This window comes from Hyperolius riggenbachi, chromosome 1, assembly GCF_040937935.1.
Source record: "Hyperolius riggenbachi isolate aHypRig1 chromosome 1, aHypRig1.pri, whole genome shotgun sequence".
Classification (NCBI taxonomy): Eukaryota; Metazoa; Chordata; class Amphibia; order Anura; family Hyperoliidae; genus Hyperolius; species Hyperolius riggenbachi.
Window position 1 is genome coordinate 474069227 of NC_090646.1, and position 12981 is coordinate 474082207.

Genomic DNA, 12981 nt, shown 5'->3' on the forward strand with positions numbered 1-12981 from the left:
ACAATGATTTTCACAAACAGACCATCAGGGGGCGCTGTGTGACTGATTTTGTGCTGAAACCCCTCCCACAAGAGGCTCTGAATACCGCGGTACTGCTGGCAAACTGCCACAATGTAACAATGTTCAGAGACAGGAAATAGCTGTTATTAGCTATCTGTAACAGACAGAGCAGCTAGAAACAGCTAAATAACCTGCCCACAGTAACAATGTCACCATGTAATAAATGTCAGTATGTGAATCTGGGAGAGGAAAGATTTTACAATGAGCAAACACTGACTAAATCATTTATACATAATTATGGTAAAAAATGAAGCACTTTTTTTACTACATTATTTTCACTGGAGTTCCTCTTTAACCTGTTCAAGGCCTTTTTGAATTCCTTATTTCTAAGGCTATATATAAGTGGATTTAAAAATAGAGTTATAACAGTATAAAAGAGAGATATGACTTTCTCTTTGTTCGAAAAGTAGGAGACTGTTGGGCGGACGTACATAAATATTACAGCTCCATAGAATATAATGACCACAGTTAAGTGAGCTGTACATGTTGAAAAGGCCTTCTGACGGCCAAGGCTGGATGGAATTTTAAGAACAGTCTTAATTATATGGGAGTAAGAAACAGTTATAAAGACAAGAGAGCTTAGCACTATTATCCATGCCAATGAAAAGAAGACTGTCTGACTAATGGATGTATCGGAACAAGACAGCCGAACCAGAGGAACATAATCACAAAAGAAATGGTCAATTAGATTGGGTCCACAAAAATTCAACACAGCTGTTGGAATAATTAACGTCCAACCAGTAGAGAAACCGCTCATCCAAGAGCCTAGAGCCAAGTAGCGGCAGCTCTGACTGGTCATCATTGTTGCATATTGTAATGGAAAACATATGGCTAGGTATCTGTCATAAGCCATAACTGTGAGTAAGAAAAAATTAGTAGGTCCTACAGAAAAAACAAAACAAAGTTGCACAAGACATCCAGAACGGGAAATGAGCTTATCTTGTGTGATCAAATAGCTGAGCGTTTTAGGTATGACTACAGTTGAGGCCCAGATATCCAGCACAGCAAAGTTACTGAGAAAGAAATACATGGGGATGTGAAGGTGGGAACTGAAACAGACCACAATGATTATGACAAAGTTGCACACCACAGTTAAGATGTAAACCATCAAAAATATTGCAAAATAAACCAGCTGTATTTCAGCACTGCCTGGAAAGCCAAGCAAAATAAAGATGGAAACGTCTGTTTTATTCCCTTGAAAGTGGATTTTCGGAAGGTAACCCATCTACAGATGTAAGGGACAATGGGAACAAGAGTTAATATTTGTATCTCACACTGTCATATTTACTCACAAACAAGTAATAGCACTCTGAAAATATAAAAGTAGTTGTATTTCTTTTTTTACCAACGTTATGAAGATGAGCAAAGTGTTCAAAACAAGCTAGATATCACAAGAAAATTTTAATTTTTGCCCAAAACCAATAATGAAAGGAATATAACTTTTGTACTCTATGGATTTTGCATCTTAAGAGGTAGAAATGTGTTGTACAAACCCCCGGCTCATAATGTACGGATCAAAAACTGATTTGTGTAAAAACTGATCTGTGAAATAGATCAGGTTTTAATAGGCATCAGTTTTTGATCTGTGACCCTCTGTACCATTAGCAGGCAGTCAATGCGACGGACACGTAGATCCACAAAAATCGCTGCAGACCCAAACTTGCGGTTCGTTAGCTCTACTAAAGGACCATTTTTAAGGCCAATGAGAACAAGGCCTTACTGTCTAGGAGCCTTCCCAAACTCCCTTGCAAGAGAGATTACTCTCAAAGTTTTATAGAGCAATCATCGTATCCATCATCAATGATTGTATGGTTTGGCTCATGCTCCATTTGAGAGAAGATGAGACTGCAGTGCATTATCAATCAGCAGAAAGAATAATTGGCTGCAGCCTATCTTCCCTGCAGGACCCTTTTTAACATCTTCCAAGGTACCATACAGAGTACATAGTCTGGCCATTTAACTGTCCCTCAGAGGGAGGGGCGTAACTAGGGGTGAGCAGTAGGGACTGCAGGGGGGCTCAGAGGTGTTGGGGACCTAACTACTAACCTTCCCTTTCTCTGATACTCCAGATCAGGTGTTTTTGTGGTTTGGGTTTATAGGTGTGAAGATCCTCATGGCCACACTTGTTTCATGACCTTTGTAAGATGGGCCCCCAGACTGTGAAGTCACTAAGGGGAGGCAAAGGAAGTGTTGTAAATATTAAAGGGGCCCTATTAAAGTTTTGCTGGGGGGGGGCTCCATGATTTGTAGTTACGCCCCTGCTCAGAGGGCTCACAATCTAATCCCTACATTAGTCATTTGTCCATCATTGTCTAGGGCCAATTTAGGGGGATTCTTCCTACTTGAAACAGATCCTGAAAAATCTTCCTTAATGCCCGGCATTCCCGCCCCCTTCATGATGCATACCCCTTGGAGACAGACAGTTCTACCATTATAGACAGCCCCTCCCATTACATTAGGCAGGTCACCAGTGAATGCCAGATTGCTGCCATCCACTCCAGTAAAATGCACACAGATAGGAAGAGGTGTGCAACAGCTGATAGGAAGGTCCACATTACCTTATCCATGCTCATGTACACATGGCCATCTACAGCTTTTTCCCCTCAAACCTTGGCTGTGCCCCATCCCACCAACAAAGTCTAAGGGCTTGTTCACACTACAAGATCTTTTCTAAGCGCTTTGTGATTTTAAAAGCTCTTGCTAATGTTATCCTATGCGAGTGTTCTCATTGGAGCAATGTGATTTTGTAAAAATCCCCCATAGCATTGCATTAGCAAGAGCTTTTCAAAATCACTAGCGCTTAAAAAGCTCTTGTAGTGAACAAGCCAAAAATATTTAAGATACCTGCATCCTTCTTGGCTGGTTAACGGGTGAGGGAAAATGAGGTAGAGCAATATACAGTATATGGTGACCATATAAAAAAATATGAGAAAAAGCTACATTTACCAAATAATAACATTTGAAAGAAGAGATGTGGGGGAGAAATGGCCTGTTGAGGCCAAAATCAGACTTCAGTGAAAAATAGGTAAAAAGAAAAAAAAAAAGAAAAAGAAAAAAGGAAATTGCTGGCCCAGCAGGTAAATCCCTACCTTTCCCTGTTTTGTTTCTACTTGTTCACCCACCTTCACCTACTTGTTCACCCACCTTCACCTACTTGTTCACCCACCTTCACCTACTTGTTCACCCACCTTCACCTACTTGTTCACCCACCTTCACCTACTTGTTCACCCACCTTCACCTACTTGTTCACCTTTCACATGCATACTGTTCCATAGCTAATCACACAGCACAGCTTCATAGCTTTCACTTCTATACCATAGATTGCAACCTAAACTGTGGAGGAACTAACTTCACTCCTTGCCTGAAAAGGTGTATTTTTCTTTACTTACAGACAGGTTCCCAGTTCTTTTTACCATTTATTCTTCCAGAAGAAGAATGTAATTGTGGATATAATGAATAACATTCTTAATATATCATAACAGGCCTTTGGAGTTTAGCCTGGCCATGTGGATAGCAATAACGTCCTGTTCCTGTGATTAGAAATACACTTTCACACATCATAGAAAAGCTTACAATCTTACCATAGAATTCACCTGTTGCAGTGGCTTACTTTTCAAAAGGCTTCTGCTATGTCCTTTATTTTACTCAGGTGTGAAGCTATGCATGTTGAATATTAAAACAACTGTTGCTAAATACATACCTATACAGTATCTACTACTACAGCAGAGTCTCAGTTATCTGGAACCAACGGGGATCGTCTGATGTCGGATAAGTGTGCTTTCTGGTCAGAGGCGGGACAAGGTCCTCCAGCACCCAAGGCTGAGACACCAAAGTGCGCCCCTCCATCCCTCCCACCCCAGCCGTCACACACTGATTGCTATTAGACTAAGAGGCGCCACAGGGCCCACAACCTCCCGAACACCTTAATATCTAGTTATCTGGCTTGCAGTCACTGCTATGTACCCCCTTTTCTTATTTCTTTCGGCTTCATACACAATTAGGAATGACAGCTGAATGAATTGTGCGCCCCCTCCTACACTGCGCCCTGAGGCTGGAGCCTCTCCAGCCTATGCCTCGGCCCGGCCCTGTTTCTGGTTTCCAGAGACTGAATGTAAAAAACAGGCCTAGCTAATACAGTACTATACCCCATTCTATGTACATACTATGAACTGTGCATTAACATACTATGAACTGTGCATTAAATGTTAAAATACAGTCATTGAAAGAATATTAGCTTTTTGGGGAGCCATGTAACCCAGTCTTCAAACACAGCAGAGCCCACAAACAGCCTAAGAAGTTGGCATTCACCACTGTGAGTACTGCCAACGATTTGTGCTGGTTGGTTGAGACTGCTGGTCGGTTGAGTTCTGGAAAAGCGGGACTCTATTGTATAAATATATAATGTGCCACTACAGTACCTTGTTAGGTCAGCTGTATATTGAATTGCTCTGTGGTCAACTGCCAGTATGTCAGTGACTAATACACTGTGCTGTACAAATAGACCCTTACACAGCATTTATGCTGCCTCTTCAGTTTCTCAACAATATCAACTTGGAAGAGTAAGTTGAAATTTAAAAAGACGTAAGTCCAAGGTGAATAATGTGACTGACGTATTTTAATTGCACATTAAAAATGTAACAAAACCTTTAAGGGACAATTAGAAATAAAAGTTTGTGCTCAGGGATTAATCCTAAATCCTAAATACCTGCAGTAAATCAACAGGGAAATACACTAACTAGGCTATGCTGGTGATCGAGGATTTAGAGGAAAATAAATCCTGTGAATAAAAGAACAATGTTTCTGTATGCTCCTAAATCTTTCCTCCTAATAAACATGTACACATGGAAGACATAAGTTTAATGTAGTTCTAACAGTATACTGTATGGGTGCATATTATTTCGGCTCCGCTCAGTTCGGCAAGGTGAGAGCCGAATGACGGCTCTCACCGCTGCCGCTAAACTCCGAGGCGGGTTTAAAAACTATTCCCCCTCCGAGTTGTCACAACTCGGAGGGAGATTTAATTTGGGGTCTGGCATCCGCCAGAGCCCCGAATTACCGCTATGCGCCCCGGCAGCATAGCATTGCTGCTATGGGGCGCCCAGTTTCATAAGCTGATCCTATACCGTATATCCTTGGTTACAAGTCAAGAAATTGACTCACTAAAGAAAAGTATGGTTGTAGAGTTGTTGGGCCACACTAAAGAGGAGACGAAGGTCCCGGTGCCGGCAGTGCATCAAGTATGTGCACTTTGCTGTGGCTGCTCTGCATGAATGCACAGGGGGGGGGGGGGGGGGGATGGGAGGGAGGTGGACACTCTTGGGGGAGGGGATGAGTGAGGATACTGGTTGCACTGATTACCAAAGGGGGGGGGGATGGATACTAGCCAACCTGATTACCGGATGGGGAGGGGTAGATATTGGCCAGTGGCAGCACTGATTACCATTGCGGATGGTGGTGATGGTGTGGGGGGGGGGGGGGGGACTAGATGATACTGGCTGCTCTGATTTCCAAATGGGTTGGGGATAAATACTGGCCCCACTGATTACCAAGTGGAGACAGATACTGGCCACGCTGAATACCAAAATAAAGGGAGAGAAACCGGCTGCACTAAGTGGTGCTGAAATGGTTGATTATTGCAGCTTAGTATCAGGAGGGTTAATGGCTATACTTGGGGAGAACAAGGAGTTTATGACAGCAATCAGGGATTACAAGGGGTTATTGACTTTACATGGGGACATGGAATCCCCAAGCAGTCCCCAAGTCCTGGTCCTGGTCCCCAAGTGCAGCCACTAACTTCTCCTTGTCCCCAAATTCAGCCATTCATTTTCCTGGGTCTTGTATTTGAGTCATTAAAAAATTCCATTGACACCTGAAGTGAGAGAGTTGTGGAGGCTGACATTTCCTTTAAAACAAATCAAATTGCATGGTTCTCCTGCTGATTCTCTGCTTCCAATACTTTTAGTCATAGACCCTGAACAAGCATGCAGACCAGATGGAGTGATTTTTCTGATATGATATATATATACAGTCATGGCCGAAATAGTTAGCACCCCAGAAATTTTTCCAGAAAAATCAAGTATTTCTCACAGAAAAGTATTGCAGAAACACATGTTTTTCTATACAAGTTTATTCCCTTTGTGTGTATTGGAACAAAACAAAAAAAAAAGAGTAGGAAAAAGGCAAATTGAACATAATGTCACACACAACTCCAAAAATGGGCTGGACAAAATTATTGGCATCCTTTCAAAATTGTGGATAAGTTTGTTTCAAGCATGTGATGCTTCTTTAAACACTTCAGCCCTCAGTCATTTTCACTTTATGCATCCGAGCAATGTTCACCTCCCATTCATTAGCGTATAACTTTATCACTACTTATCACAATGAACTGATCTATATCTTGTTTTTTCTGCCACCAATTAGGCTTTCTTTGGGTCGTACATTTTGCTAAGAGCTACCTTACTGTAAATGCATTTTAACAGTAAGAATAAGAAAATGGGCAAAAATCATTATTTCTCAGTTTTCGCCCATTATAGTTTTAAAATAATACATGCTTCCATAATTAAAACCTACGTATTGTATTTGCCCATTTGTCCCAGTTATTAAACCGCTTAAATTATGTCCCTATCACAATGTATGGCGACAATATTTTATTTGGAAATAAAAGTGCATTTTTTCCGTTTTGCATCCATCACTATTTACAAGCTTATAATAAAAAATAAAAAAATAAAAATATTTCATCTTTACATAGATATTTAAAAAGTTTAGACCCTTAGGTAAATATTTATGTGTTGTTGTTTTTTTATTGTAATTTTATTTTTTATTATTAAACATTTTATTTGGGTATTTTTGGGGGAAACAGTAAATTCGGGCGCCTGAGGCTAGTGGACAAATCGGGCGCCGCCATTCACTCCTATAATAAATATCGTTTAATGGGCGCCCGATAGGAAAAAAGGGCGCCGGAGAAAACTAACGTTTTAAAAGCGGCGCCCGGAGACTTAATGTTTTATTACTGTTTCTCATGATTACACATTATTTAATGATTTATACATTTTTAAATATTATTTTTAAACGAAAAACAGTACAATATTTTTTCCCAAACATTATTTTTAAACGAAAAACAGTACTTTTTTTTTTAACATTATTTTTAAACGAAAAAACCAACAGGGGGGTCTTAGGTTTAGGCACCAACAGGGGGGTCTTAGGTTTAGGCACCAACAGGGGGGTCTTAGGTTTAGGCACCAACAGGAGGTTTTAGGTTTAGGCACCAACAGGGGGGTCTTAGGTTTAGGCACCAACAGGGGGGTCTTAGGTTTAGGCACCAACAGGGGGTCTTAGGTTTAGGCACTAACAGGGGGGTCTTAGGTTTAGGCACTAACAGGGGGGTCTAGGGGTTAGGGGTAGGTACAGGGAGGGTTACTTAGTAATTTTTTTTTAAACGTTATTATACGTTTCACTATTTAAACGAAAGATTAACGTTTTTACAATTGCCGATTTAATGCACATTATTTAATGATTTATAACTTTAAAAAACATTAATTTTAAACGAAATACAGTACAATACAATTTTAAACGTTATCCATGCTTATCGTTAAAAACCCGGCGCCCTTTTTTCCCAGCGCCCCTTTTTAACGTATGCATTTTTGGGAGGGTGGGATGTAAATAGTAATTTTTGTAATGAAAATATATGTTTATTTTTTCTTGTAACGTAGATGTAGTTTTACTTTTTGGCCACAAGATGGAAACCTTAGGCTTGTTTACATGATGTCACTCTAAGCGTAACGTACGCTTAGAAGGACGTAGGAGGCAGAAAAAGCTAGGCTTCCGAGAGAAGCTGTTGGTTTTTCTGCGGGGGATAGGAATCAGTGATCGGGCACCATAGCCCGATTCACTGATTACCTGACTAACGAACCACGGGCCAGGAGCGCGCGATCGGCCACGGAATTGCGCGGGAGCGCACATGGCCTCCTGGACGTAGCTTCTACGTCCAGGAGGCGAAAGTAGTTAAACTCACCTGGGGCAAACTAACCATCGACATTTAAATGAAATGAAATGCTATGGCAGTAGACCCAGGAGGACCCCAATGCTGACACAGAAACATAAAAAAGCAAGACTACAGTTTGCCAAATTGTACTTGAGCAAGCCAAAATCCTTTTGGGAAAACGTCTTGTGGACAGATGAGACCAAAATAGAGCTTTTGGTAAAGCACATCATTCTACTGATTACCACAACAGAATGAGGCCTACAAAGTAAAGAACACAGTACCTACAGCGAAATATGGTGGAGGTTCAATGATGTTTTGGGTTATTTGCTGCCTCTGGCACTGGGTGCCTTAAATGTGCAAGAAATCGTGAAGAAGGTTCCGCACTCAGGTAAAATTTCAGGAACTTTGCACTTTATTGTTCCACTAGTAACCTTAGCCCATTTTAAAATGAGCTAGGTCTGTTGGCACTCCTCCAGGCGCGCATGCCTGCCCACCGCTCGTGCACGCGCACGCCCCCGCATGTGTGCACCCACGCGCTGCTTGTGCATGGGTGCCCGCGCCATGCACACGCCCGCCCCTTCTGGCCTCGTCCTGCCCTATGCCTTGTCAGAGGGAAACATCCTGGCCTTGAAACGATCGTTGTTAATTATGGTAAGATTCTGTATTTGGTGTGTAATGGGACAATAAAGTGCAAAGTTCCCGAAATTTGACCTGTGTGCGGAACCTTCTTCACGATTTTCTGTTTGACTGGCCATTGGGTTAGAGCACCAGCAGCTTTCACGTATGGTGTGCGATCCTTAGGACTTAAATGTATACAAGGCATTATGAAATCTAAGGATTACCAAAGGATTTTGTGTCACACTGTAGAGCACTGTAGAGCCTGACGTCATGTGCGATCCTCCCCATAGTGAAGACCGGAGCTGTCCGGGGAGGCTGCACCGATCGCTGGAGCCAGGCTGGGTAATGTATAAATTGGCTGGATCGGGGGATCGGGGGATGTAACCACATTGGGCTGGGCCCCCTGCAGAAATCTGTTAGCCAGAAACTCCTCCCCCATTAAGGTTCATGAGCCTGGCCCGATGAAGTTACACCCTTGTGGAGGATATCACCTGTGGACAGGATGGGTGTCAAAAAGTCAGCATATCCACAGTGATATATAAAAAAATCATATATACCTGGGGCTTCCTCCAGCCCCCCCAGCTTGATAGCTCCTTTGGCGTCGTCCTCCGCCTCCTCTGTCTTCCTTAACCTCTTTAGCGGTATGCCTGACACTGTGTCGGTCATACTGCTCTCTGTCCTCAGGAGTGCCCCAGGATGAATTAATTTGCAATAATAGCTGCAAAACCTTTAGCTAGCAATAGGCTAGCTAGTACAAGTGTCCGGCCCCCCCGATCCCCCCATTTATACATTGCCCTGGATCCAGCGATTGCGCAGCTTCCCTGCACAGCTCCGGTCCCTCTATGGGGAGGATCGGGTTTGCGCATGACTTCATGAGGTCGCCGACGTCATGTGCGATCCTTCCCATAGTGAAGACCGAAGCTGTCCGGGGAGGCTGCGCCGATCGCTGGAGCCAGGCTGGGTAATGTATAAATTGGCTGGAGCGGGGGATCGGGTGGGTGCTGGACACTTGTACTAGCTAGCCTAGTGCTAGCTAAAGGTTTTGTGGCTATTACAGCAAATTAATTCATCCTGGGGCACAAAGAAACAAAACCTCTTGAGCGGCGTAATGTTCAGGATGTTAAGGGGTCCTGGTATCTTTGCCAGGGACTTATTGTTCATGCGATGTCCGGCTGCGCTACAGTCGCCAGGAGATTTCTGCGCCTGTGCAGTAGTACTCTCCTGACCGCGGGATAGGGGAAGCGCAAGCAGCCGCACTGCGCATGCATCGACTGCCCCTCACTGGCCAAGGATAACAGAACCCCTTACGGAAGATGAAGGAGGTGGAGGATGGTGGCGAGAGAGTGATCAGGCCGGAGGTGGCTGGAGGAAGCCCCGGTTATGTATGAATTTTTTTTTTAATTTTCATCTCTGATAAACTTTAAGTTTATCATATTTAGAATGAACTGACTGCCAGTTGCAATGGAAGCATTGTCCATGTTATTCCTTTTAAGGCCCAAATCCATAATTTAATTTCTTATTAGTTTGTGGCTCAGTTTCCTTTAAATACAGTTTAGATATAAAGGATGCTGAGACTAAAGCATCGTACACATGCCAGGCTGATAATTGTCTGAGGTGTTGGCCACTGTAACGTTAGATTCTTGGCAGAGGTGGTCGTGTTATAGGTTGCCTTTGCCACGTTTCATCTGATTCTACCATGTGTAGGAGGGTCAGTGCTCTTTTCCACCACCAGCATTTTGTGATCCTATTCTGATTGCTTGCAGATTTCAAAATGCTAGGTACAGTGAAACGAATAGAAACTGTGAACATTAGTTTCCATTTGTGGTATCCATTTGCAACATGATTTTCTCCTGAGTACAAACACCATCCTGCTGCATTTTCCATATGATTGATTGTAGAATCACATAGTAATTGCAGCAGTATGCGATTTTACCATATCATGCTCAAAATGATTACCTTTGCATCACTGGCTGCTATTGGCATAAAAGGAGAGAAAGTGAGGCCCTCATCCTCCCCTGATCTCAATCCTATTGAAAATCTTTACAACAACCTCAAGCGAAAGATCTATGAGAGTGGGAGGCAGTTTACATCCAAGCAACAGCTCTGGGAGTCTATTCTGACATCCTGCAAAGAAATTCATGCAAAAACTCTCCAAAAACTCCCAAGATCAATTGATGTGAGAATCGTAAAGCTACTATCAAATAACGGGACCTACTGTATGTTCATATGTAATTTGACCTGTTAAGATTTTTTTTAATTGAAATAGCTTTTGATCTCAGTAATATGACCTCCTAATGCTACAAATTCAACAAATTACCATTTTTAGTTCTTTACAACCTATAAAATAAATTTCAAAGGTTTTTTGTGCAAAAAACATACTGTTATCCTTAGGAGGTTTGATTATTAACATTCAAATTATACTTTAAATGGTTGATGACCCAAAATGTATGCTGGATATCACTTTCATTGACTACTTAGGAATATCAGAGATAACGCAGTGTGGGTATTTATGTAAACCAGTGCCATCTTGTGGCTAGAAATGGAATTACCCCTAGTAAGACAAAATACAAAACGGATAGGAAAGGTCAGAATTGCCCAGTTCCTAGTTCGGTGAAATGTTGTTGGTACAAAGCAAAGTCTAAAGGTGCGTACACACATGCGACTATAGTCGTTTGAAACGATCGTTCCCTGATCCTTTCAAACGACGATCGTTTGAAAAAAAGCAGCCAACAACCATGAAGTCTAACGACGGACGAGCTAGATCGTTCAAAACAAATGATCTAGCTTGGCGGATTTTTCCCAACGACGATCGTTTGCAAAAGTAGTACATCGTTGGAAACGGTCGTTCGTACTAGGCTTGACATGTGCATTTTACTATTTCTCCATGGAACTTTTCATTTTTATGCGCAGGCGCAATAGTTACTTTTACGTGATGTAACGTTCGTTCTAACGATCTGATCGTTACACACCTTTTAAAACTAACTTTACTTAGGTCGTTCTTTCATCAATTAAAAGTTCGTTCGTCGTTGACAACGAACGATCGTTGTCGCATGTGTGTACATAGCTTAAGGCCACATACACACATCAGACCATAGTCTTTTGAAAATGAAAGATCACAGACCAATCTTACCACCCTTCATGTAGTATGAGAGCCATACCTACACAGTCTTTTCTGTGGAGCTGAACTCCCCATCAGAAAAAAGTCTTTGCAAGATGCTGCACACACAGATGCTGTACAGACACAAAAGATCAGTATCTGTCAAAGATCCGTTCCTGCAAATTGCATTCATAGTCTATGAGATTTGCAGATCATCATGCACACCTTGTTTAACTGACATTCATCTGCAGATCAGACAATCATCTGCAGATCTGAAAATCCATCCTGGTGGATCTGATCTGCAGATGAATGTCTGTTAAACAAGGTGTGTATGATGATCTGCAGATATCATAGACTATGAATACCTTTTGCAGAAACGGATCTTTGGCAGGAACAGATCTTTTGAAGATACTGATCTTTTGAATGTCTACAGCATCTGTGTGTGCAGCATCTTGAAAAGATTTCTGTCTGATGGAGAGTTTAGCTCCATAGAAAAGACTGTGAAGGTATGGCTCTCATACTACATGGAAGGGGGTAAAATTGGTCTGTGATCTTTCATTTTCCAAAGACTATGGTCTGATGTGTGTATGAGCCTTAAGAGTGCATACACACATCCAATTTTGATTGGCCAATATGACTGGCCAATTTTACCACTTCCATGTAGTATAAGAGCTCACCTATACAATCTGTTGATAGTATTTGAAGTCTGTTGGGCCTCATACTACATGGAGATGGTACAATTCAGTGACCATGCAATGGACCCATGACTAAGTAAATGTCATAGGTATGTAAATTAAAGTTATGCAAAATGGGAACATCATAAATAAAGAGGAATATAGGGGTTGATTTATTAAGCTGCGCTGCTAAATCAGGCAGGTTAATGTGAGGAGCGTGAGTTGTGCACACGCTATGAGTGGTAGTGTAGCATAGCGTGTGCTGGTATTCACTTGACAGGCAGCCTATTGTGCCATTCAAAGTGCGTGAATCACATACTATAAAGTCACTTGTTCTGAAGGATTGCAGGGTGGGATCAGTGGAGTGACCGCTATTTGGAAGGAGCACAAGTAAGCTACCAGCACACTCTACGCTGCACTGCCATGCATAGAGTGAGCACAGCTTGCACTCCTCACATTAAGCTGCTAAAGCAGCGCAGCTTAATGAATAACCCCCATAGAATATGGGGGTTTTATGATGAACAATAACAGAGATCTCAGGATCTCTGGGT

At 42.2% G+C, this 12981-nt stretch overlaps 1 protein-coding gene across 1 annotated transcript; it reads right to left on the reverse strand.

Annotated features, from left to right (window-relative positions):
* Positions 1 to 295: 295 nt before the first annotated feature.
* Positions 296 to 8562, reverse strand: LOC137526651 (olfactory receptor 6F1-like). Its single transcript, XM_068247487.1, has 2 exons — positions 8553 to 8562; positions 296 to 1254 (listed from the first exon to the last, which is right to left on the reverse strand). The coding sequence occupies exons 1-2, from the start codon at positions 8560 to 8562 to the stop codon at positions 296 to 298; spliced, it is 969 nt and encodes a 322-aa protein (XP_068103588.1).
* Between the last annotated feature and the right edge of the window lie 4419 nt (positions 8563 to 12981).